This window comes from Ranitomeya imitator, chromosome 5, assembly GCF_032444005.1.
Source record: "Ranitomeya imitator isolate aRanImi1 chromosome 5, aRanImi1.pri, whole genome shotgun sequence".
NCBI classification, from domain to species: domain Eukaryota; kingdom Metazoa; phylum Chordata; class Amphibia; order Anura; family Dendrobatidae; genus Ranitomeya; species Ranitomeya imitator.
The window spans coordinates 234,867,903-234,894,789 of record NC_091286.1 but is presented as its reverse complement, the minus strand read 5'-3'; the positions used below and the strand labels follow the sequence as shown (position 1 = coordinate 234,894,789).

The window sequence follows — 26,887 nt, the reverse complement described above, 5'->3', positions numbered from 1 at the left end:
TTTCTTCTGCATTTCATCCTCAGACAAATGGCCAGACCGAGCGAACTAATCAGACTTTGGAGACTTATTTGAGATGCTTTGTGTCTGCTGATCAGGATGATTGGGTGGCCTTCTTGTCATTGGCCGAGTTTGCCCTTAATAATCAGGCTAGTTCGGCTACTTTGGTTTCGACTTTCTTTTGTAATTTTGGTTTTCATCCTCGTTTTTCTTCTGGGCAGGTTGAGCCTTCTGACTGTCCTGGTGTGGATTCTGTGGTTGACAGGTTGCAGCAGATTTGGGCTCATGTGGTGGACAATTTGGTGTTGTCTCAGGAGGAGGCTCAACGTTTTGCTAACCGTCGTCGGTGTGTTGGTTCCCGGCTTCGGGTTGGGGATCTGGTCTGGTTGTCTTCCCGTCATGTTCCTATGAGGCTATATTCACACTTTGCGGTTTTTACCGCAGAACCGCCGCGATTTTGATGCTGCGGGTCCGCAGCAGTTTCCATAGCGTTTACAGTAACATGTAAACCCTATGGAAACCGCAAACCGCTGTGCACATGCTGCTGGAAAAACCGCGCGGGAACGCAGCGGTTTACAACCCGCAGCATGTCACTTCTTTGTGCAGAATCGCTGCGATTCTGCACCCATAGGAATACATTGAACCGCTTACTTCCCGCATGGGGCTGTGCCCACGTTGCGGGAAGTAAGCGGATAATGTGCGGTTCCTACCCGCGGTGGAGGAGAGGAGACTCTCCTCCAGGCCCTTGGAACCATATTTGGGGTTAAAAAATAAAAAATCATGTTATACTCACCCTCTGAAGTCTTCAGCGCTGCACGCGGCCGTCCGGTCAGAGTTGCTGTGCGACCAGGACCTGCGGTGATGTCGCGGTCACATGACCGTGACGTCACGAAGGGTCCTTCTCGCACAGCATCTTTGGAACCGGACCGCCGGGTGCAGCGTCCAGGAGATCCGGACATCAGAGGGTGAGTATAACCACTTTTTATTATTTTTAACATTACTATTGATACTGCATATTGCTGCATATGCAGCATCAATAGTATAGGCGGAAACCCGCAGCGGAAAACGCGGAACAAACCGCGATAAATCTGCAGGGAGAACCGCAGTTGTTTTGCCCTGCAGATTTATCAAATCCGCTGCGGGAGAACCCGCAGAAGGACAACGCAAAGTGTGAACATAGCCTGAAGGTTTCTTTCCCTAAGTTTAAGACTCGGTTTATTGGTCCTTATAAGATTTCTGAGATTATTAATCCGGTGTCTTTTCGTTTGGCACTTCCGGCCTCTTTTGCTATCCATAATGTCTTCCATAGATCTTTATTGCGGAAATATGTGGTGCCCGTTGTTCCCTCTGTTGATCCTCCGGCCCCTGTGTTGGTTGATGGAGAGTTGGAGTATGTGGTTGAGAAGATTTTGGATTCTCGTTTTTCGAGGCGGAGGCTTCAGTACCTTGTCAAATGGAAGGGTTATGGCCAGGAGGATAATTCTTGGGTTTTTGCCTCTGATGTCCATGCTGCTGATTTGGTCCGTGCCTTTCATCTGGCTCATCCTGATCGCCCTGGGGGCCCTGGTGAGGGTTTGGTGACCCCTCCTCAAGGGGGGGTACTGTTGTGAATTCTGCTTTTGGGTTCACTCCAGTGGTTGTAGGTGGGAATGCAGTTGTCTTTGAGTCGCAGTCCTGGCCAGGTGTATCTGCTGATTGCAGTTCTGACTGGGATATTTAGGTGTGCAGGATTCTTTAGTCCTTGCCAGTTGTCAATGTTTCTTGTGAAGTGTTGGATCACTTTCTGGCTTCTCCTGCTTAGCTGCCAATTCAGCAAAGATAAGTGTCTGTTTCTTTTTCTGTGGCACACATGCAGTGTGCTTATATTCTGTGCTATTCATTTGTTTTTCTCTTGTCCAGCCTAGACTGTGTCAGTGTTTTCTCAGTCTTGTTGGATTCTCTGGAGTTGCAGATATACGCTCCACATCTTTAGTTAGATGGTGGAGTTTTTGTATTTTCTGCTGTGGATATTTTTGGAAGAATTTTTAATACTGACCGCTTAGTATCCTGTCCTATCCTTTCCTGTTTAGCTAGTTTGGCCTCATTTGCTAAATCCTGTTTCCTGCCTGCGTGTGTCTTTTCCTCTACTACTCACAGTCAATATTTGTGGGGGCCTGCCTATCCTTTGGGGTTCTGCTCTGAGGCAAGGTAGAATTCCTATTTCCATCTATAGGGGTATTTAGTCCTCCGGCTGTGTCGAGGTGTCTAGGTTTTGTTAGGCACACCCCACGGCTACTTCTAGTTGCGGTGTTTAGATCAGGGTTTGCGGTCAGTATAGTTACCACCTACTCCAGTGAAAGTTTTCATGCTGCTCCAAGGTCACCTGATCATAACAGCTGTTTCACATTTAGCTAGTGAAAAAATATTAATTAGAATGCTAGATTTGTGCATGGAGCACAATAAAAACACTGCGCAACACACATTAAATGCCACTGTCAGAGATTGACAGCAGCATTTAACAAGTTAAGAGCTGTGGGTGGATCACTATTCCACCCATGGCTGTTGGGGGCACATGTCAGCTGTTCAAAACAGCTGACATGTGCTGGCAAAGATGTGGGCTCAGCACTAGAACCCACATCAAAGGGATGGACGTGACATGCGCGGTACATGTATGGCGCATGCCATGAAGGAGTTAATAAGCTGGGAAGATACATGGATAGTGGCCTCTTCCCAGAATAATAACACCAGCCCTCCAGCTGTCTTCTTTCTTTCAGCTGGTTAAGAAAATTAGGGGAACCCCATGCCTTTGTTACTCACATTTTTTTAATGAATTAGCTAAATACACGTATAGTTAGCTATACACACAAAGCACTGATTATATACAGTATGTCACTGACATATTCTATGTATCTATCTACACCTGCATATAAGATTGATTTATTAGTTTATAAACTAGCTTTAAATTACATAGAGAATTACAGTATGTAAAAGTTGATGTTAAAAACGCATTGCATAGGGATTGCATACGCATGTCATACAGATGTCATACGGATGCTAGGTGAGAAAAATCTCATTGCACTCTTTCATGCACTCATGACACTCGTGCTTTTCAGGAACAACATTGGAACGATTTTTTATTACTCTGATGAGTATGAACCCTTAACTTTCTAAAAAAAAGTCCATGGTTAATAGAAAGTTATATGAACCTACTTGCAAAACTATAGTTACGATCCATACAGGGTGTTAGCCCCATGTGTCACAGCGTAGCTTTTCTGACTTATCTCTTGTTTTGGAGATTATGTGCACCCGATTTTCTTGGACATGGAAATGTGGGTTATGTTTTTTAGGGCTTAACTCATGTGTGGAGTTAGTAAACCACATTTCCTTTGAGATTTATTCAAACATCTATATTTTTCTTTATGTTTCCACATTTCTCAGAAAGTCTTTTTTATTATAAAATATAGCGCCACAATCAAAATAATTAAATACCCATTGCAAATTAGGTTAATTACCAAAATTGGTACAAACTTTCTGCTGTTTGCAATAAACTAATCAAATAAGAACAATTTAAATAGCTAGACACAGGTAATATAACAAGTAGCTTCTCCAAATGACACTTTTATTGACTGCTGCAGTCTCACAATTATGCAACCCATTCATAACAAGCGTCTTTAGTACTTAGAATGCCCTTTAGCTGTTATGACCTGCTGCTTCTGGCAGTGTTCCTAAGAAATTGTAGCAAAATTTCACATGGGCAGTATCTTTCAGCTCACTAATATTCTTGGGTTTAGAGTGTTGCAACAATTTTCTAAAGGGGTACAAGTCAGAAAACTTTGACAATCACTCTACAATCTTACAGAACTTATGAAACCAAACCTTGTTGGACTTTGAGGTATGTTTGAGTTCATTCTACTGTTGGAAGGTCCAATGATACTCAAGCTTCCACTTCTTCACATAAGAAATGTCGTTTTCTCCTAGCACTGATACTTTATTGTAATGATCCTTCCTTCCACATTCTGCAGGTTTCCAGTGCTAGAGGAAACTAAAGAGCCCCAGAAAATGACCGAGCCCCCGCCATGCTTGACTGCAGATGGGGTGTTTTTCTCAGCCATTTTCTTGTACTTTTTCGTTCAGTAGAGAAGTACCATATGTCTTGTGGAGTTTGGGCATTGAGCCTCCAGCATTTAGTATGCTACTCACGCTCCATACTGAAACCTCAGTGCCTGCTGTCACCAAATCTTGCTGCAGGTTTTTTGCAGTTACTCATGTTTTGACAACCTGACTCTTCAGGAATCTGGTGACAGCTTCCTCTTTCTGCCACATCCAGGTAGTGTAACCAGTGTTTTTTTTTTCCTTTGAACTCATGAACTATGCTTTTAACTGTATCTCTAAGAACATTCAATTTAGTAACTTTCTAAGAACATTCATTTTCCTTGTTTGAGCAAGACAATGATTTCTTCTACCAACTTTTTGGACCACTGTGTTTAGAGACACATGAAAGAAAAATGGGCTGTTTGGTGATGGGAAAAGAGTATCTCAGAACACCTTGGCTGTGCTTGATTTTTCAAGTCACTGATGGAACCAGTGCTTATTTATCATCTGAAAAAAAATTAAACATAACAATTAGGTTTTTGAACTATAATGAATATTTGTTATCTGGGCATCTGCGGAAACAGCCAACAATTGTTGTTGTCAATATTGGCCAACTATTATATATGGGGGAAATATGCCATTTCTAATATCCAATCAAACTCCACAGTCAATGAACCCTTAGCCAGTCCGGTATGAAGGACAGATACTATTGCACTATTTTTTTCAAATCCAGTCCTGGTTTATTTTTCAACACCTGCATCAAAAACCTGATCCAGAACCTGACTGTATGGTTTCATCCCTAGGAATTCTAGTCAGAGCATTGAATAGTCCTACAGTCCGTAGTCATTAAAAGTGTAATTTTGTGCTGAATTTCGAGAAACCGCTTGTTGTATTAGTTGTATTGAAGTTTTCAAATTGCTCTTGTTTCGTTGGTTTATGGCAAACAGAAGAAAGTTTATACATTTTGCTAATAAGCCTAATTTGCAATGGGGGATAATTAAATTTAATCGCAACTACGGCATCGGAGAATGAAAGCTCTTGTGAGCGAGGCCTAGTTCGTAGTGTCTCATCTGATTTTGTTTGTACGTATACCATCTGAATTGTACCAGTCATTACTATGTGTGATGAATTATTCCTTGACACAATTGTGTACATTTCCCTAGTCACTATAGGTTTAAATTTAGCAGACGCCTGTCGACAAAAGGTTTACAATTTGTTTAAAAGGCTTACTGGGTGCACAAACAAAAAATCACGGAATAAAAGAATTTCATTCTGGTGATCAGAAAGGAGGTAGACCATAAAATGGCTGGCTCTTGGGAGTCTGTGAAGCAGGCAGCAGACAATGCCTGTGCTGGTAAGGTATGTGCAGAACACCTCTAGCTATGCCTAAGTGTGAGAGCGCATTCCTCTCATAGGCAGTCTGTGAAATGAATTGTGCATGCAGCAAGGGAGAAGAGGAAAAAACTCCAAGCTGTTTGACGTCACTTTGGAAATGAGGAAACAAGCACAGAAAGGGGAGCTCAGTGCTGGGAGCTGACAGTGCTCAAGCTTATTGGTCTGCTGCAGCCTGCCAGTGGCGACTGACTCCAGCACCTCCCAGCTGTAGAGCCTTCACCAATACACAGTCCTATAGTTACTCACACTGCAGCAGCCTCAAACTAAAGTAGAACCCCCACATCCACCACAAGCTGGGACCCTCATCTCCTCTTTATTAACCCGCTCACTTCCTCCACTAGATTGAATCATTCCCAAAAGCTAATCCTGGATGCTGCTGCTGGACTCTGCAGCACAAGTCTATATGTACAAGCAGCATCGATCACACGTTTCAAGGCGATCGGAGGTCACTGAGCTGCAACTATGGTTAAATGTCTTGTTTAATGGTTGAGGTAGGTAGCATTTATTACATTTGCATGATGTGATCCTAGCGACACTAAGGGATCAAACTTTGCGCAGCAAGTGATGAAGCTGGACGTCATTAGTATTGTTATTATTTTACATTGGTCTTGTGATTCAATGATACAATTACATTTCCATGGTAACAGGTCTGTGGTATCTGCGCCCTTCATGTTGCCTCTATGGCAGGTCTGATTTGCCTTAATGAGAGATGTGTTGTTTACTAATGTAGTTTGTAAAAAAAAAAACCATAAAAAAGTAGAAATATATACATACATATATAAACATATATGTTTATATATGTATGAATATATATAAATATATATGTAGATATATATATATAGACACACATATACATATGCATATATATATATACATGAGTACATACATACGTATACATATATATATATATATATTAAAATGTTTAACCATTAGTTATGGTATATATGCATGTGTGTTATGCTACCAACTATGTACCTAATAAGCAAACAGTTATGTGCATGGTTAATAGAAAATTGATTATTCTCTTGCCCAGAATAGCTTGATTTGCCAGTCAGCCCATTTTATACAGATAACAGCTCTATTTTTACAATGCTTTGAGTGGTCACGTCTGAATATGACAGTAAACATGTACTAGACAAGTTATTGCCAGATAACACGCTGGCAGATTGTGGATGATTAATGGAGGCCCAAGCTGTACCTTAATCAGGTTTTAATCTGTTCCAATAAAAGTTACAAGTCATTTATATCCTATATGTCCATACACACATATCGGGGTACATAAGAGTAATGAGTGTGAATCGAGACGCTGCTTCTACAGATCTCGCAAATTCACAATGTTACTTGTTGCAATATTAAAAAAGACTAAAGATGACAAATGAACCATATCTATATCCACTTAAATAATCTATTTCAACATATCTAGGATTATTTGCTGCATTGACGTTTAGAGGTTTCATTTGGTTTAGTTGAAAAATAAGTCAAAATATTATTCCTTAATCCTTTTCTTCCACAGATTTGGTTTTCAGACGTCGAAAGGAACTACTGCTAAGTCAAATCTAATAGTAAAAATAAGAATGAATCCTTTGTGGCCTAGGCAGCAATACAAAACTCAACCCCCTCATGCAATGCAGAGCTTGGTGGGAGATTGCTGCAGTGTGTGAATGTACAAGGCACTGCATAGCATTAGTGAATGAGTATAACAGGTATTGACAACTGGATATGGTGTGTGTGTATATATATATATATAAATATATATATATATATATATATATATATATATATATATATATACAAGGCAAACTTGAATGATTTTCAACTTAAACTGCTGCATTGGAGCAGCTAATGTTTTCTCTACTCCTACAGAGGAATACCAATAGTACATAAAACATGTCACCATTTGCAGAACATTTCCAATAATAAATGATATAGAAAAAGAGGTAGTGGCCGACCTTGGAATAACAAGTGCTATACTGTACTTTAAGCAGATGATTTGCATCTCTGGTGGGGTAAAAAGGGTTAAATCACAGTTTGCTCGACAATGGCAATAGGCTGGACTCAAAATACCTATTACATTGCACTTCACATTTACATTCATTTATTCATTAGTGTTTCTAAGAATGGTTGGTGTTGTGATAGGTGTTACTTTGCAATGTGCTGCAGTTTTTTTTTCCAAGCAGCCTTGGAGTTATAGGACTGTACATATATTATCAGGGAAAAATGCAGAGGATGTGGTATGTGCTGTGAATGGACAATTGCTATTCTGCAGTGCTTGGTAGAAAAACAGGGACTTTATGTGTTGCTTACACATGACTGAGACTCCAGCATCTCCTTGGCTCTTTCTCGCTGTCGGCGCAATAATAAGCTCTTTAATATTAGACTTTGGATCACCTATAGTCGCTGATTCCACATCTCATTAGACTGGCACTAAATTCTAGCATAAAGCACCATTTTTCCAGTTCTTTATGCTTAAAGTATACCTGTTGCCTATTAAAATCCCTGTAGCTGATCTTCCTGAGAATGTGACATTGTGTTTTCTTGCAAGTTTACCTAATAGTTTGATTCGTTGAATTTTTTTGTAAACGTAATTGAAAATAGATATTTGTTCATACATTCAAAAAGGATGGGGGACTCCGGGCAAATCCTTTATGACAGATGCTAAAGTAGAGGGCACCATTTCATGCCACCCCGATGTGGTACTGGGAAAGCTGAAATATAGTTTACCCAATGTGCCTCCCGTTCTTTGCCATTCAACAGCAGATATAAAGACGAGCATATCCTAAAGAAACCAAGGGATAGGATGTGCTCTAATAAATAATGGCACTAATCACTATTTCTATAGTGCCAACATATTCAGCAGCACTTTACAATTCAAAAAATAGAAACACAAACAGTATCAGACATTACAGAGTAACACAAAATTCAACCATCCAAACAAGAGGAGTGCTCCCAAGCTTCCAGTTTTTGAAAACATTGCGGAGAGACAAAAGATAAAAATGCATCATAATTGTCCTTTATTTCTCATTGTTTATATAGCACGAACATATTCCGTATACAGTAGTTGCCAAAGTTTACGTCATCCCCTCGAGCAACGGGGCTCACAATTTAAATTCCTTACTCATAAATACTAAGGTAAATTTCCTAATAAGCCAAGTAAGCTATAAGAATGTTTTTAAGGTGTGATACAAACAGTTTACCAGCAGATAAACCATATAAACACATAGGTGGATTACCTAAAAAGGGCACTCCGATATCAAACGTTAATAATGCAGCAGCTACGGTGGAGGAAGTGAGCTTATGTGAGTGAAGTCTGGGGCCCATGCACTGCAATCATTGGCACGTTTTTTATTGCCACATATTTAAACCCTTGAGGCAGGACATTCCATCTACCCCTTCGAAAAAGCAGGTACGCGAAACGTGCGTCAGGGGCTGCAAGGAGGGTGGTAGCGGTCCAGACCTACTATGGGTAAGCAGGTATGATTTTTAATGATGGCTCACACTGCCGACGCACATTATGTACTTTACAATTAACTATTTCTGATCTCTGGTGCTACATCTACACACGCCACAGTGACTATGCGGTTCTGCTTCCCTAGGTCTTACTCCAACCTTTACCCTCTCCTTGCCTACCTCCTCCTTATGTATTTATTATATTTTGCTATGTGTTTTCTGTTTTAACATGTCTGCATATTTTGTATTAACAAAATGTATTTAGTGTATACTGATCTTTGTTGTTTTTTGGTTTACTCCTTTTTTCTTTGTCTTGCAATATTATTGGGAGTACTCCACTTGTGTTACCATATCCCTTTCATACATTTGGAGAGCTACACTTAAACATGCTCTCGACAAGAGGTGAGCGAATATTTAAATGCTCGGTTCGGATTACGTTCTCCAAATTTGCAATATCCACAGATTAATTCGTCGAATATTCACCGAATATTACCGAACGCCATTCAGGTCAAAGGGAGGCAAAAACAAACGCATGCACAACACCTTATAACGGCCCCAAACGCTGCCAAAACACATCAAAGGAGGGACAGACACCAGGAAAGGGGTCTCAATTCACCCACAGTACAGATTTTAGCATGGCACTGCAGCAATCAGCCAGGCAAGAGGTATCGGGGTCTGGGTCAGCATTTACAGCTTTCAATTGAACATCACAGTAATATGAGTGGGTTGAGGGATCGATGTAGGGTCCATTGCTGGGAGCCGTGATATCACATACAACACCTCTACCTGCTTTCATGCTGAGCCACACTCAGGAGGCACAAATATCAGTTTTGTAGACTACCATTGTCAGAAAAATTTAAGGATAGTAACATGGGTAGTTGAGTACAAGGAGGTGGAGGCCTAACTGTCTCGGAGGCCTACTACTACAGGCAACACACATGAAGGAGACTCAAATCAGGAGTCTACATATTTACAAAAATTAGTGGCAGACGCCAACAAAGTGTCATCAATTGGAATAGAGTAGAATTAGTATAGCGGGGACTGACACCTCTTCCACAACAGTCAACCTAGCAGATGGAGACTGTAACGGACAAGGTGGTGGAATCACTGTTCTGTATCTCTCTGAAAGCCTGGAAGGGGTGGAACTAGATGGCCTACCAAATCCCTATTCGGAAAAGTGGCAGCAGGCGAAAACTGCGACCCAAGGAGGTACAAAAAGGTGGCACCAGGTGCTACTCCATGGCTGACCTACAGAATGTGGCAGCTGATAACAGGGATAAAAAATGCAGGCAGGCACTGTAGAGACTCTGAAACCACCGGTGCAGATGGGACCTCGCTGAGGAACAGAAAAGCATTGGCAGCAGCTGGCTGGACCAGGTGTTAGACAGATGGGCACTGGCAGGGGTGATCGGGACTGCCTGATGGACAGAACAGAGCAGACAGGTACAAGCAGATGGGCACAGACAAGTAAGAGCAGATGGTTACAGGGTAGACAAGCAGACAGGCAGACCTGTGGAACCTGACAAATAGCAAGCTTCCAGCTATAGGTTGGGAATACTTTAGGTTGATGCGGGTGGTCCCTTTATGATGGAGGGAGCGCGCGAGTGCACCCTTTAAGCATAGTTCCCGGTCCTACACATGAACCTTGGTGGACACCGACACATAGGGGGCGAGATGAGGAGGTGGTGTGTAAGTGGGAGACACTGAATGTCCTGCCTATTACGTAGGAGGAGGTGCAACAAAGGGCCAAGTCTGTAATGTCAGCAGATCAGAAAGTCTGTAGTAAGAGGGAATGGTCCACTGTGTCAAAGACAGATGCCAGGTCCAAAAGAAGGAGGAGGACAAACTTGCGTCACTTTCATTTGGCAGTTAATAGGTCGTTGGTGACTTTAGTCAGGGCAATTTCAGTCAAATAGTGCGGTCTGAAGTCAGATTGTACGTGGTCAAAGAGGGAGCAAGAGGAGAGGTGGGACGACAGTTCAAAATGGACATGTTGTTCCAGTAGTTTGCTGGCATAGAGGAAATGTTATATTGGGAGATAGGTAGACACAGAGGATGGGTCAAGGGTGGGCTTTTTGAGGATGGGTGTGATCAAGGTATGTTTCAATCAGGATGGAAGACACCAGTTGTTGCTTACAGGTTGAAGAGGTGGGTTATGCTTGTGATGAAGACTGTGGTAAAGTTTGGAATGAGGTGGGACATTATTGTGTCAAGTTCACAGATGGTAAAGCAAAGTATACAGTTGAGATGAGAGGAGAGGGAAGGGAACTGGTGGATGCAGGAAAGAATGGAAAGTACTGAATAGCTGTTTAGTGTTGTGAGACAGGTATGATATGAGGGATGAGAAGGCTGTTTGTTTTGCTGCAGTCAGAATTTGCACAGCATTTTTACAACTTCTGTTACTGGACGGGTAACTCTGCTCCCTTTCTTTGGCAGCTGTACAATGGGACACTTTGTAGATGAGAGCCAGAGAGAACATGTGCTCCAGTAGATGGCAAGCGCTGCATCAAGTGGCCTGAACTCCTCTTCCTCCACTTTAACATCATACACAGTACAGTCTTCAGTGGTGGCACCCCAATTAACCTTTTTTCCCCGCATCACAGCTCTCCAAGAGACTTCCTCCTCCCTCACCGTGGCAAGTGTTGTCACACAGGCCGAAGAACCTTCACTTGTTTACCCCCTACAGTTGGCAGTTGGGGTGATTGAGAGCCTGTCAGCTGACACGGAATGGGACATGCCTGCTGTTTTTGACTGATCTTACATACCAAGCACACCCCATGTTTCTCAATCTACCGTAACATCCCCGCCTGCACCTCTCTCACAGTTCACCAGATTGTCGTGTTCACCCTACTCCACCCTGTGATGGCACAGCAGCAAACGCTTGTTTGTGCAGTTGTGCTCACGTAAAATATCCTTTACTCCTACACATGGCAGCATTAACAGCTTGAATTTCACCATCTTCAATCTACTAATGACAATAACCTTTATTTATTTATCAAAAACACATTACGCATAGCTTTACGAGCCAGCAGTTCATATCAAACAGTCAAAAGTTACCAAGTTTAACATAATCAAACAATTCAAGCAAAAATAATGATGACCCTGCTCTTTATAGCTTACAATCTACAATGAGGTGAGGGTGACACCAACTACAGGTGCTTATTTTCAATGATGGTTCAACTTTGATTAGGGAATGTGATAGGCAGCCCTAAACAGATGTGTTTTTAGGGAGCAACTAAAAATGTCTAAGTTGTGGTTATACTCCTAATTTTATGGGGGACAAAGGGTAAGAGGTGAGTCATCTAGGTAGGAGATTGAACTGAGTTGGACAAAGACCATCTTTGCGTGTCTCAGAGTTTGAAAGTTGTGAGAGGCCACAAGAATTGGCTAGAGATAGAAGCTGGGATGCAGTTGGGGAGATGGAGCTGTTGAAGTCTCCCAGGATAAGGGTTGTCCATCCTGATGACATGAAGTGTGGCCGCAATGCATAAAAGTGGTCAAGGAAGTGGGTGGGTGAGCCTGGTTGCCGGTATATGACTGCTACACTGAGGGAGAGGGGATGGAACACCCTGATGGTGTGAACCTCAAAAGAAAAATGGCGTCCAATTGGCCTGCATTTATTTATTGGGTTAAAAACAGAATTGTTTTTGGCAGCGAGGAGTGTAGGGTTATCGTGGAGTTAGCAGTGATCATACATTGGGATACACGTATATTCCATGTGTTGTAATCTGGACGTAGATAAGCCGTACGCTCACTATTACTTTTCTGAGAACTAATTATAGTGTCATTGGCTGGATGATAGGGGTCAGCTGAGAGCTATTGGCTATTAGGATCACAGTGCTTGTTTCTGTATGACTCATGGCCTTTTAGAACAAAACAAATTAACACCAGAACATTGAGAACCAAACTAATAGACAACAGGGATTGGAGAACTAAACTACTAAACAGTTTGGGTTGGGGAACTAAACTAGTACACACCAGGGGATGGTGAATGCACCAAGTCTTGGAATCCCCAGGGATTGCGGAACAAACCTCTGTATGTAACAGTTTCTGCAGTGCAACTGCCTCCTCCACCTCCTCTAGGGCCTCCACCTGCACCTTCAACCTCTGCCTTAATTAAACACAAGTTACATTACAGAGATGAATTGCCCCCCCCCCCCCCCTCCGTACTGCACAGCCAGAGCTCACTGTAATCAGGAAGTGTTTACAATAATATGCCTTGGAGATCGCAGTCATACAGATCAAGAGTTGTGGACAGCTATCCATGCTGAGTTTGAACAATGACTGTCGACACTCAACCTGGAGCCAGGGAAGGCCATCTCTGATAATGGTGCAAACCTGGTGGCGAACCTACACTGGGCAAACCTTGCACATGTGTCTTGCATGGTTCGCATCCTTAACCTGATGGTACAGCAATTCCTCTGCCACTGTCCCAGCCTGGATGCGCTGCAGCAGAAACCACTGTCATGCTGACCTCCACCATTCCACTTCAGTTGGAAACAAGATCTTTCGGACTACCGGTTAACCAGTTCATATGCGATATGAACACACGGTGGAATTAAACTCTGCACATGTTGCAGTGACTCTGGCAGCAGCGCCGAGACCTGGTGCAGGATGACATTTTTCATAGCCTGGCACAGAGCAGTACGTACATATACGTGCAATTCACACTTGTGTACTGGATACAGATGATGGACCTCTGCACCCTTCTGTACGTTTTCTTAATGGCTACTTACTTAGATGGTCAGCGGTGATGATGCCATCATCAGCATCCCTATTACTGTCATCTACATGCTGGAGCACACTATAAATAGTGTGGGTGAGCAGGTGGTGGTGTTGGTTCTAGGGGAAGAAGAGGAAGCAGAGGAGGATACCTTTAGGATTAACAATATCTATACGTTCAGGTCTGTCGTTTCACAGACAAATGGAGAAGGAACATAAAAAGGTCAAGAAGGAAGAGGTGATGCACGCGCAGCAGTTAGGAGATGAAGACAATAATGATTCCCTCTTTGTTGTCTGTGGTTGTCTAGATCTAGAGGGGATCAGGGAAGAAAGCTTGAGTGTTATACCACCACCAACACACTGTGAAGTTGTACCTCATGAAAGAGACTGACACACGAGCGCCTTCTTGCAGCACTATCTGCAACATGATTGTTACCCGTATAGTTATGATTCCAAAAAGTGCTGACTACTGGTTTGCCAGTGTGTTCTATCCACAATATAAAAGTAAAATTTGCCTGTTGCTTCCCCCCTGGAAAGGGATGCACCCATGCTGCAGTATCAAAACATGCTGGAAGACAATCTTGGCAGTGGTTTTCCCCAACACAGCAGTGAGGCACACAGTTTGCATGGCAGTGATAGCCTTCCAACCACGTTCAGCTATCCATGCAAAAACATTAGCAGTCTTGCAGCGCTGTAGTCCTGTGTTACAACCCCACCAAGGACAGCATCTGCAAAGAGTTTGTATGTTCTACCGTTGTTTGCAAGGGTTTACTCCCAGTAATTATTTTTCTACCCATATTACAAAGACGTACAGATAGTAAATTTAGATTGTGAATCCCAATGATGATAGTGCCAGTAATGTCTGTAAAGCGAATGTTGAATTATTGGCGTTATATAAGTGATAAAACCCTCCCAAAAATTGAAAGTGATGCTCAGCCACACTCAGGTGGCACACATATCAGTTTTGTATATTACTATTGTCAGAAAAATGTAAGGAAAGTAACACGCGTAGTTGACTCAAAGACAGTGGAGGACTGTAGGTATCGGAGGCCTACTGCTACAGACAACAAACATGAAGGAGGCCCAACGTGGAATCTGCACATTTACAAAAATTAGTTTCAGGCCCTATCAAAGGGGCATCAAATTAACCACAGTAGAAATAGTATAATATGGACCAATAGGTCTTGCACTACACCCAACACAGCAGATGGACACGCAAGCAGGACTGTTCAGATTTCCACAAATTATTGTTAACATCTCCAGCAGCAGCAACAGCAGGCATATAAGCCCCACTAAAGATATCAGAGACTGCAATTACGCAAGAACAATGCAGCATACTAAAAACGACAACATCCAGTAACAGAAGTTGTCAGTTGTCTTTGGATAGGACATCACGTTAGTGGGTCACTAGTGCTTTCAGAAACATTAACATCTACCCCACATACACCTCGAACAGCAAGCCTAATCCCCCTTCCTCCACGACCTCGCTTTGTCAGTAGGGTTGAGCGAAACGGGTCGTTCATTTTCAAAAGTCGCCGACTTTTGGCAAAGTCGGGTTTCATGAAACCCGATCCGACCCCTGTGCGGGGTCGGCCATGCGGTACGCGACTTTCGCGCCAAAGTCGCGTTTCAATGACGCGAAAAGCGCCATTTCTCAGCCAATGAAGGTAAACGCAGAGTGTGGGCAGCGTGATGACATAGGTCCTGGTCCCCACCATCTTAGAGAAGGGCATTGCAGTGATTGGCTTGCTGTCTGCGGCGTCACAGGGGCTATAAAGGGGAGTTCCCGCCGACCGCCATGTTACTGCTGCTGATCTGAGCTTAGGGAGAGGTTGCTGCCGCTTCGTCAGAAGCAGGGATAGCGTTAGGCAGGGTCCATTAACCACCAAACCGCTTGTGCTGTAGCGATTTCCACTGCCCAACACCGCCTTCGGTGTGCAGGGACAGTGGAAGCTACATTTTTTTTTCCCCCTCAGCGCTGTAGCTCATTGGGCTGCCCTAGAAGGCTCCCTGATAGCTGCATTGCTGTGTGTACGCCGCTGTGCAAACCAACTGCTTTTTTCAAAGCACAAATCCTCTTGTTCCTTCCTTTCTGCACAGCTATCTTTTTGGTTTGTACACACTTTTTATTTAATTTGTGCATCAGTCCACTCCTTATTGCTGCCTGCCATACCTGGCTGAGATTACTGCAGGGAGATAGGAATTGAAGGACACTCCCTGTTTTTTTTTTTTTTTTGTGGGAGATTAAGATTGACATTTCTGCTAGAGTGCCATCCCTGTCTGTGTCATCTCTCACTCAGTGGGCCATAGAAAGCCTATTTATTTTTTTGCTTGATTTGGGTTCTAAAATCTACCTGAAAAAATCACTACATCAATCAGTGGGAGAAAAATATTGGCCTCAGGGCTTGTGTGCCACTCCTGACTCCTGTGTGCATCATCACTCACTCAGTGGGCCATAGAAAGCCCATTTTTTTTTTTTTTTTGCTTTATTTGGGTTCTAAATTCTACCTGAAAAAATCAATAAATCAATCAGTGGGAGATTAATATTGGCCTTTGGGCTTGTGTGCCAGTCCTGAGCGTGCCATCTCTCTCTCTCAGATAGTGGGCCATAGAAAGCCTATTTATTTTTTATTTTTTTTTATTGGGTTTATAAATTTTCCCTGGAAAAAAAAAAAAAAAGTGGGAGATTAATATTGGCCTCTGGGCTTGTGTGCCAGTCCTGAGCGTGCCATCTCTCTCACAAATAGTGGGCCATAGAAAGCCTATTTATTTTTTATTTTTTGGTTTTATAAATTCTCCCTTAAAAAAAAAGGGAGATTAATATTGGCCTTTGGGCTTGTGTGCCAGTCCTAAGCGTGCCATCTCTCTCTGTCTCTCAGATAGTGGGCCATAGAAAGCCTATTTATTATTTTTTTTATTGGGTTTATAAATTTTCCCTGGAAAAAAAAAAATTTGGAGATAAATATTAGCATCTGGGCTTGTGTGCCACCCCTGACTCCTGTGTGCGTCATCTCTCACTCAGTGGGCCATAGAAAGCCTTTTTTTGTTTTATTTGTTTTCTAAATTCTCCCTGAAAAAATCATTTTATTCTATTTTTTTTTTCCTAAAGTCTCCCTGAAAAAAAAAAAAAAAAAAACAAATCAGTGGGAGATTAATATTGCCCTTTCTGCTTGTGTGCCAGTCTTGACTCCTGGGTGTGCCATCTCTCTCTCTCTCTCCAATTGTGGGCCATAGAAAGCCTATTATTTTTTTTAGCTTGATTTGGGTTCCAAAATCTACCTGAAAAAATCACTACATCAATCAGTGGGAGATAAATATTGGCCTCTGGGCTTGTGTGCCACTCCTGACTCCTGTGTGTGTCATCTCTCACTCAGTGGGCCATAGAAAGCCTTTTTTTGTTTTATTTGTTTTCTAAATTCTCCCTGAAAAAATCATTTTATTTTCTTTGGTTTCTAAATTCTTCCTGAAAAAATCATTTTATTCTATTTTTTTTTTTCCTAAAGTCTCCCTGAAAAACAAAACAAAACAAAACAAATCAGTGGGAGATTAATATTGCCCTTTCTGCTTGTGTGCCAGTCTTGACTCCTGGGTGTGCCATCTCTCTCTCTCTCTCCAATTGTGGGCCATAGAAAGCCTATTATTTTTTTTAGCTTGATTTGGGTTCCAAAATCTACCTGAAAAACTCACTACATCAATCAGTGGGAGATAAATATTGGCCTCTGGGCTTGTGTGCCACTCCTGACTCCTGTGTGCGTCATCTCTCACTCAGTGGGCCATAGAAAGCCTTTTTTTGTTTTATTTGTTTTCTAAATTCTCCCTGAAAAAATCATTTTATTTTCTTTGGTTTCTAAATTCTTCCTGAAAAAATCATTTTATTCTATTTTTTTTTTTCCTAAAGTCTCCCTGAAAAAAAAACAAAAAAAAAAACAAATCAGTGGGAGATTAATATTGCCCTTTCTGCTTGTGTGCCAGTCTTGACTCCTGGGTGTGCCATCTCTCTCTCTCTCTCCAATTGTGGGCCATAGAAAGCCTATTATTTTATTAGCTTGATTTGGGTTCCAAAATCTACCTGAAAAAATCACTACATCAATCAGTGGGAGATAAATATTGGCCTCTGGGCTTGTGTGCCACTCCTGACTCCTGTGTGCGTCATCTCTCACTCAGTGGGCCATAGAAAGCCTTTTTTTGTTTTATTTGTTTTCTAAATTCTCCCTGAAAAAATCATTTTATTTTATTTGGTTTCTAAATTCTTCCTGAAAAAATCATTTTATTCTATTTTTTTTTTTCCTAAAGTCTCCCTGAAAAAAAAAAAAAAAAACAAATCAGTGGGAGATTAATATTGCCCTTTCTGCTTGTGTGCCAGTCTTGACTCCTGGGTGTGCCATCTCTCTCTCTCTCTCCAATTGTGGGCCATAGAAAGCCTATTATTTTTTTTAGCTTGATTTGGGTTCCAAAATCTACCTGAAAAAATCACTACATCAATCAGTGGGAGATAAATATTGGCCTCTGGGCTTGTGTGCCACTCCTGACTCCTGTGTCATCTCTCACTCAGTGGGCCATAGAAAGCCTTTTTTTGTTTTATTTGTTTTCTAAATTCTCCCTGAAAAAATCATTTTATTCTATTATTTTTTTTTCCTAAAGTCTCCCTTAAAAAAAAAAAAAAATCAAATCAGTGGGAGATTAATATTTACATTTGTGCTTCAGTGACAGTCCTGCGTGTGTGGCATCTCTCTCATTTGTTGCCACCAACAACAGAGTGTGTAACATTGTGCCTGATTTTCGTTGTGGTCTCACTCACCTGTAAAGGGGTAGCTAAATCATACTGAAGTTATAGCTCACCGTGTAATTTGTGTGACAGCAACAAATACCGTTAGTTTGTTTACGTTTTTAAAACAATGAGGAAGTATGGTGGAAGAGGTCGTGGCCGGGGGCGTTCATTGTCAGCTGGTAATGAGGGTAGTGGTAGTGGTGGAGCATCAGCTGGTCGTGGGAAAAAAAATATTGCACCTAAGTCTGGAGCTGTGGAGCCAGGTTCGTCATCTGGCTACACAAGGCCTCGAACGCTCCCTTTTCTGGGAGTAGGAAAACCGCTTTTAAAGCCGGAGCAGCAAAAGCAAGTTTTGGCTTATCTTGCTGACTCAGCCTCTAGCTCTTTTGCCTCCTCTCGTGAAACTGGTAAATGTCAAAGCAGCGCGTCGTTAGTGGATGTTCACGGTCAGGGACAAGTCGCTTCCTTGTCCTCTTCAGCAAAAACAACAACAGAGAAGAATGCAGCAGGCGACACAACGGGTTACTCCATGGAGCTCTTTACACATACCGTCCCTGGCTTAGAAAGTGAAGCAGTTAACAGTCCATGCCCATTACAAGTTGAATCTGACATGGAGTGCACTGATGCACAGCCACAGCCAGACTACTATGCTGGTCCTTTGCCTCAGACCACAGCATTGCCCTCGCAGGGTGCTGATCAAGAATCAGACCCTGATGAGACTATGTTGCCCCATCACGAACGCTATACCACCGACCGACACGGTGACACAGACGAAGTTGCACACGAGCTACAAGAAGAGGTAATAGATGACCCAGTTCTTGACCCCGATTGGCAGCCATTGGGGGAACAGGGTGCAGGCGGCAGCAGTTCTGAAGCGGAGGAGGAGGGGCCGCAGCAGGCATCAACATCGCAACAGGTTCCATCTGCCGGGCCCGTATCTTGCCCAAAACGCGTGGCAAAGCCAAAACCTGTTGGAGGACAGCGTGGCCATCCGGTTAATGCTCAGTCTGCAATGCCTGAAAAGGTATCCGATGCTAGAAAGAGTGCAGTCTGGCATTTTTTTAAACAACATCCAATTGATCAGCGCAAAGTCATCTGTCAAAAATGTTCAACTACCTTAAGCAGAGGACAGAATCTGAAAAGTCTCAATACAAGTTGCATGCATAGACATTTAACCACCATGCATTTGCAAGCCTGGACTAACTACCAAACGTCCCTTAAGGTTGTAGCACCCTCGGCCAATGAAGCTAGTCAGCAACGCAACATCCCTTCCGGCAGTGTAGGGCCACCATTTTCCGCACCACCTGCAGTATCTGTGCAGGTTTCTTTGCCAGGCCAAAGCAGTCAGGGTCAGGGAATCACCAGTTTCGTAGTAGGAAACACTGCATCTAGGGCACCGGTGGCAACAATACCATCTCCCACCGTCTCTCAGTCTGCCATGTCCACCGGCACCCCCGCTAGTTCCACGATCTCCAGCTCTCCAGTCCAGCTCACCCTACATGAGACTATGGTTAGAAAAAGGAAGTACTTAGCCTCGCATCCGCGTACACAGGGTTTGAACGCACACATAGCTAGACTAATCTCGTTAGTTGAAAGCGAAGCTTTCAAAGCCCTGATGGACTACGCTGTACCACGCTACGAGCTACCCAGTCGACACTTTTTTTCCAGAAAAGCCATCCCAGCCCTCCACCAGCATGTTAAAGAGCACATCGTCCATGCACTCAGGCAATCTGTGAGCACAAAGGTGCACCTGACAACAGATGCATGGACCAGTAGGCATGGCCAGGGACGTTACGTGTCCATCACGGCACACTGGGTAAATGTGGTGGATGCAGGGTCCACAGGGGACAGCAAGTTTGGGACAGTTCTGCCTAGCCCACGGTCTAGGAAACAATTGGCTGTAGCCGTTCGCACCCCCTCCTCCTCCTCTTCGACCTCCTGCAGAAGCGAGAGCTCGTCCACAGACCGCAGTCGCACAACCACTCCATCCGCAGCTGCCACTGTTGCACACCAGGTCTCCCATTATGGGGCAGCTACTGGCAAACGTCAGCAGGCTGTATTGGCTATGAAGTGTTTGGGCGACAACAGACACACCGCGGAAGTTCTGTCCGAGTTCTTGCAGAAAGAAACGAAGTCGTGGCTGGGCACTGTAGATCTTGAGGCAGGCAAGGTAGTGAGTGATAACGGAAGGAATTTCATGGCTGCCATCTCCCTTTCCCAACTGAAACACATTCCTTGCCTGGCTCACACCTTAAACCTGGTGGTGCAGTGCTTCCTGAAAAGTTATCCGGGGTTATCCGACCTGCTCCTCAAAGTGCGTGGACTTTGCTCACATATCCGCCGTTCGCCCGTACACTCCAGCCGTATGCAGACCTATCAGCGTTCTTTGAACCTTCCCCAGCATCGCCTAATCATAGACGTTGCAACAAGGTGGAACTCAACACTGCACATGCTTCAGAGACTGTGTGAACAGAGGCGGGCTGTTATGTTTTTGTGGGAGGATACACATACACGGGCAGGCAGTAGGATGGCAGAAATGGAGTTGTCAGGTGTGCAGTGGTCGAAGATTCAAGACATGTGTCAAGTCCTTCAGTGTTTTGAGGAATGCACACGGCTGGTTAGTGCAGACAACGCCATAATAAGCATGAGCAGCCCTCTAATGCGTCTGCTGATGCAAAGTTTGACGCACATAAAGGATCAGGCGTCTGCAGCTAAGGAAGAGGAAAGCCTTGATGACAGTCAGCCATTGTCTGGCCAGGGCAGTGTACAGGACGAGGTAGCGGGCGAAGAGGAGGAGGAGGACGAGGAGGATGATGGGGATGATTATATTTTTAATGAGGAAGCTTTTCCGGGGCCACTGGAAATTGGTGGCGCGGCAAGGCCGGGTTCTGTTTTTTTGAGGGACACAAGTGACGTGGATTTGCCTGAAACTGCCCCTCAACCAAGCACAACCGCAGATTTGAGAACTGGAACTTTGGCCCACATGGCGGATTATGCCTTACGTATCCTCAAAAGGGACATACGCATAACTAAAATGATGAATGATGACGATTACTGGTTGGCCTGCCTCCTTGATCCTCGCTATAAAGGCAAATTGCAAAATATAATGCCACATGAGAACTTGGAACTAATATTAGCAACCAAACAATCAACTCTTGTTGACCGTTTGCTTCTGGCATTCCCTGCACACAGCGCCCGTGATCGTTCTCACACGAGCTGCAGGGGCCAGCAGACCAGAGGAGTTAGAGGGGCAGAAATCAGAAGTGGCGTTGGCCAGAGGGGTTTTCTGACCAGGTTGTGGAGTGATTTTGCTATGACCGCAGACAGGACAGGTACTGCAGCATCAATTCAAAGTGACAGGAGACAATATTTGTCCAGTATGGTTACAAACTATTTTTCATCCCTTATCGATGTTCTCCCTCAACCGTCATTCCCATTTGATTACTGGGCATCAAAATTAGACACCTGGCCAGAATTGGCAGAATATGCATTGCAGGAGCTTGCTTGCCCGGCAGCTAGTGTCCTATCAGAAAGAGTATTCAGTGCTGCAGGTTCAATACTAACAGAAAAAAGGACTCGTCTGGCTACCCAAAATGTAGATGATCTAACCTTCATTAAAATGAACTACAACTGGATTTCGAAATCTTTTGCCCCACCTTGCCCGGCTGACACCTAGCTTTCCTATGAAAAGGTCTTGCCTGTGGACTATTCTGAATGCCTTTTCCAATCTCGTAATTTTCTGCACCTGATTGTCCAGCATACGACATGTTTACACCTCACTAAATGGCCAAACTCCCCACACGGGGCCGTGGTATCGACACTTGGCGACAGCACCCGTGAGAGTGCAGTTTGTCTGAAGAGGTGGGTGAGCCCGCTTTTGGTCGACGGCACTGCCACTGGGTCCCTCCTAGTACAATAAAGTGTCTCTGGCGGTGGTGGTGCGCACCCAACGTCAGACACACCGTTGTAATATGAGGGGCCCTGGGCCTGTACCGCCGGCCACAAGACAGTTTCCCCCCACCCCAGCTCAAACAGTGCTCTACCACTTGCAAAATTATCTCACAGCTCCACCAATGTTTAGTCTATGCGCTGACATCCTTCAATGCCTGCCACTGACAATACCATTGTATTGACATTTTTGTTATGTTAGGTGTTATGTTTGCTAATGACAGGTGTTATGAAGGCAATCCAGAAACACAGTGTGCTTAGCGATCAGAGCGCACACAGTGATCTGACAAATACCCAAAAATACAAGAACGAGCTCTGAGACGTGGAAACTCTGTAGACTGCACACCTGATCCTATCCTAAACACAACTAAAAGCGGCTGTGGATTGCGCCTAACAACTACCTAGGCAACTCGGCACAGCCTAAGAAACTAGCTAGCCTGAAGATAGAAAAATAGGCCTGACTTGCCCCAGAGAAATTCCCCAAAGGAAAAGGCAGCCCCCCACATATAATGACTGTGAGTAAGATGAAAAGACAAAACGTAGGGATGAAATAGATTCAGCAAAGTGGGGCCCGATATTCTAGGACAGAGCGAGGACAGTAAAGCGAACTTTGCAGTCTACAAAAAACCCTAAAGCAAAACCACGCAAAGGGGGCCAAAAAAAAAAACCCACCGTGCCGAACTAACGGCACGGCGGTACACCCTTTGCGTCTCAGAGCTTCCAGCAAAACAAAAGACAAGCTGGACAGAAAAAAAGCAACAAAAAAGCAAAAAGCACTTAGCCATACAGAGCAGCAGGTCACAGGAACAATCAGGAGAAGCTCAGATCCAACACTGAAACATTGACAAGGAGCAAGGATAGCAGCATCAGGCGGAGTTAAGTAATGAAGCAGTTAACGAGCTCACCAGAACACCTGAGGGAGGAAGCTCAGAAGCTGCAGTACCACTTGTGACCACAGGAGTGAATTCAGCCACAGAATTCACAACAGTACCCCCCCCCTTGAGGAGGGGTCACCGAACCCTCACCAGAGCCCCCAGGCCGACCAGGATGAGCCGCATGAAAGGCACGAACAAGATCGGAAGCATGAACATCAGAGGCAAAAACCCAGGAATTATCTTCCTGAGCATAACCCTTCCATTTAACCAGATACTGGAGTTTCCGTCTAGAAACACGAGAATCCAAAATCTTCTCCACAATATACTCCAATTCCCCCTCCACCAAAACCGGGGCAGGAGGCTCAACAGATGGAACCATAGGTGCCACGTATCTCAGCAACAACGACCTATGGAATACATTATGTATGGAAAAGGAGTCTGGGAGGGTCAAACGAAAAGACACAGGATTGAGAACCTCAGAAATCCTATATGGACCAATAAAACGAGGTTTAAATTTAGGAGAGGAAACCTTCATAGGAATATGACGAGAAGATAACCAAACCAGATCCCCAACACGAAGTCGGGGACCCACACGGCATCTGCGATTAGCGAAAAGTTGAGCTTTCTCCTGGGACAAGATCAAATTGTCCACTACCTGAGTCCAGATCTGCTGCAACCTATCCACCACAGAATCCACACCAGGACAGTCCGAAGACTCAACCTGTCCTGAAGAGAAACGAGGATGGAACCCAGAATTGCAAAAAAATGGAGAAACCAAGGTAGCCGAGCTGGCCCGATTATTAAGGGCGAACTCAGCCAACGGCAAAAAGGACACCCAATCATCCTGGTCTGCAGAAACAAAACATCTCAGATATGTTTCCAAGGTCTGATTGGTTCGTTCGGTCTGGCCATTAGTCTGAGGATGGAAAGCCGAGGAAAAGGATAGGTCAATGCCCATCCTACCACAAAAGGCTCGCCAAAACCTTGAAACAAACTGGGAACCTCTGTCAGAAACAATATTCTCAGGAATGCCATGCAACCGAACCACATGCTGAAAGAACAAAGGTACCAAATCAGAGGAGGAAGGCAATTTAGCCAAGGGCACCAGATGGACCATTTTAGAAAAGCGATCACAGACCACCCAAATGACTGACATCTTTTGAGAAACGGGAAGGTCAGAAATGAAATCCATCGAAATATGTGTCCAAGGCCTCTTTGGGACCGGCAAGGGCAAAAGCAACCCACTGGCACGAGAACAGCAGGGCTTAGCCCTAGCACAAATCCCACAGGACTGCACAAAAGTACGTACATCCCGTGACAGAGATGGCCACCAGAAGGATCTAGCCACTAACTCTCTGGTACCAAAGATTCCAGGATGACCAGCCAACACCGAACAATGAAGTTCAGAGATAAGTTTATTAGTCCACCTATCAGGGACGAACAGTTTCTCTGCTGGACAACGATCAGGTTTATTCGCCTGAAATTTTTGCAGCACCCGCCGCAAATCAGGGGAGATGGCAGACACAATGATTCCTTCCTTGAGGATACCCGCTGGCTCAGATAAACCCGGAGAGTCGGGCACAAAACTCCTAGACAGAGCATCCGCCTTCACATTTTTAGAGCCCGGAAGGTACGAAATCACAAAGTCGAAGCGGGCAAAAAATAACGACCAACGGGCCTGTCTAGGATTCAAGCGCTTGGCAGACTCGAGATAAGTCAAGTTCTTATGATCAGTCAATACCACCACGCGATGCTTAGCTCCTTCAAGCCAATGACGCCACTCCTCGAATGCCCACTTCATGGCCAGCAACTCTCGATTGCCCACATCATAATTACGCTCAGCGGGCGAAAACTTCCTGGAAAAGAAAGCACATGGTTTCATCACTGAGCAATCAGAACCTCTCTGTGACAAAACCGCCCCTGCTCCAATCTCAGAAGCATCAACCTCGACCTGGAACGGAAGAGAAACATCTGGCTGACACAACACAGGGGCAGAACAAAAACGACGCTTCAACTCCTGAAAAGCTTCCACAGCAGCAGAAGACCAATTAACCAAATCAGCACCCTTCTTGGTCAAATCGGTCAATGGTTTGGCAATGCTAGAAAAATTACAGATGAAGCGACGATAAAAATTAGCAAAGCCCAGGAACTTTTGCAGACTTTTCAGAGATGTCGGCTGAATCCAATCCTGGATGGCTTGGACCTTAACTGGATCCATCTCGATAGTAGAAGGGGTAAAGATGAACCCCAAAAATGAAACTTTCTGCACACCGAAGAGACACTTTGATCCCTTCACAAACAAAGAGTTAGCACGCAGGACCTGAAAAACCATTCTGACCTGCTTCACATGAGACTCCCAATCATCTGAGAAGATCAAAATGTCATCCAAGTAAACAATCAGGAATTTATCCAGATACTCACGGAAGATGTCATGCATAAAAGACTGAAACACAGATGGAGCATTGGCAAGTCCGAACGGCATCACTAGATACTCAAAATGACCCTCGGGCGTATTGAATGCAGTTTTCCATTCATCTCCTTGCCTGATTCTCACCAGATTATACGCACCACGAAGATCTATCTTAGTGAACCAACTAGCCCCCTTAATCCGAGCAAACAAGTCAGATAACAATGGCAAGGGATACTGAAATTTAACAGTGATCTTATTAAGAAGGCGGTAATCAATACACGGTCTCAGCGAACCATCCTTCTTGGCTACAAAGAAGAACCCTGCTCCCAGTGGTGATGACGATGGGCGAATATGTCCCTTCTCCAGGGATTCCTTCACATAACTGCGCATAGCGGCGTGTTCAGGCACGGATAAATTAAATAATCGACCTTTAGGGAATTTACTACCAGGAATCAAATTGATAGCACAATCACAATCCCTATGCGGAGGTAGAGCATCGGACTTGGGCTCTTCAAATACATCCTGATAATCAGACAAGAACTCTGGGACCTCAGAAGGGGTGGATGACGAAATCGACAAAAATGGAACATCACCATGTACCCCCTGACAACCCCAGCTGGATACCGACATGGAATTCCAATCCAATACTGGATTATGGGTTTGTAGCCATGGCAACCCCAACACGACCACATCATGCAGATTATGCAACACCAGAAAGCGAATAACTTCCTGATGTGCAGGAGCCATGCACATGGTCAGCTGGGCCCAGTATTGAGGTTTATTCTTGGCCAAAGGTGTAGCATCAATTCCTCTCAATGGAATAGGACACCGCAAAGGCTCCAAGAAAAACCCACAACGTTTAGCATAATCCAAATCCATCAGATTCAGGGCAGCGCCCGAATCCACAAACGCCATGACAGAAAACGACGACAAAGAGCATATCAAGGTAATGGACAGAAGGAATTTGGACTGTACAGTACCAATGACGGCAGACCTAGCGGACCGCTTAGTGCGCATAGGACAATCAGAAATAGCATGAGTGGAATCACCACAGTAGAAACACAGACCATTCAGATGTCTGTATTCCTGCCGTTCAACTCTAGTCATAGTCCTATCGCACTGCATAGGCTCAGGTTTAACCTCAGGCAGTACCGCCAAATGGTGCACAGATTTACGCTCGCGCAAGCGTCGACCGATCTGAATGGCCAAAGACAAAGACTCATTCAAACCAGCAGGCATAGGAAATCCCACCAT

The 26,887-nt window shown here is 44.1% G+C and overlaps 1 protein-coding gene across 1 annotated transcript in view; it reads left to right on the top strand.

Annotated features, from left to right (window-relative positions):
• The first annotated feature begins 5,564 nt into the window (after positions 1-5,564).
• The window catches only part of PDE7B (phosphodiesterase 7B), a 562,290-nt gene continuing 540,967 nt past the window's right edge, over positions 5,565-26,887 (top strand). The window contains exon 1 of the mRNA XM_069725979.1: positions 5,565-5,954. Coding sequence (XP_069582080.1) covers positions 5,934-5,954 — 21 coding nt within the window. The 5' untranslated portion in view covers positions 5,565-5,933. The remainder of the gene's footprint in view (positions 5,955-26,887) is intronic.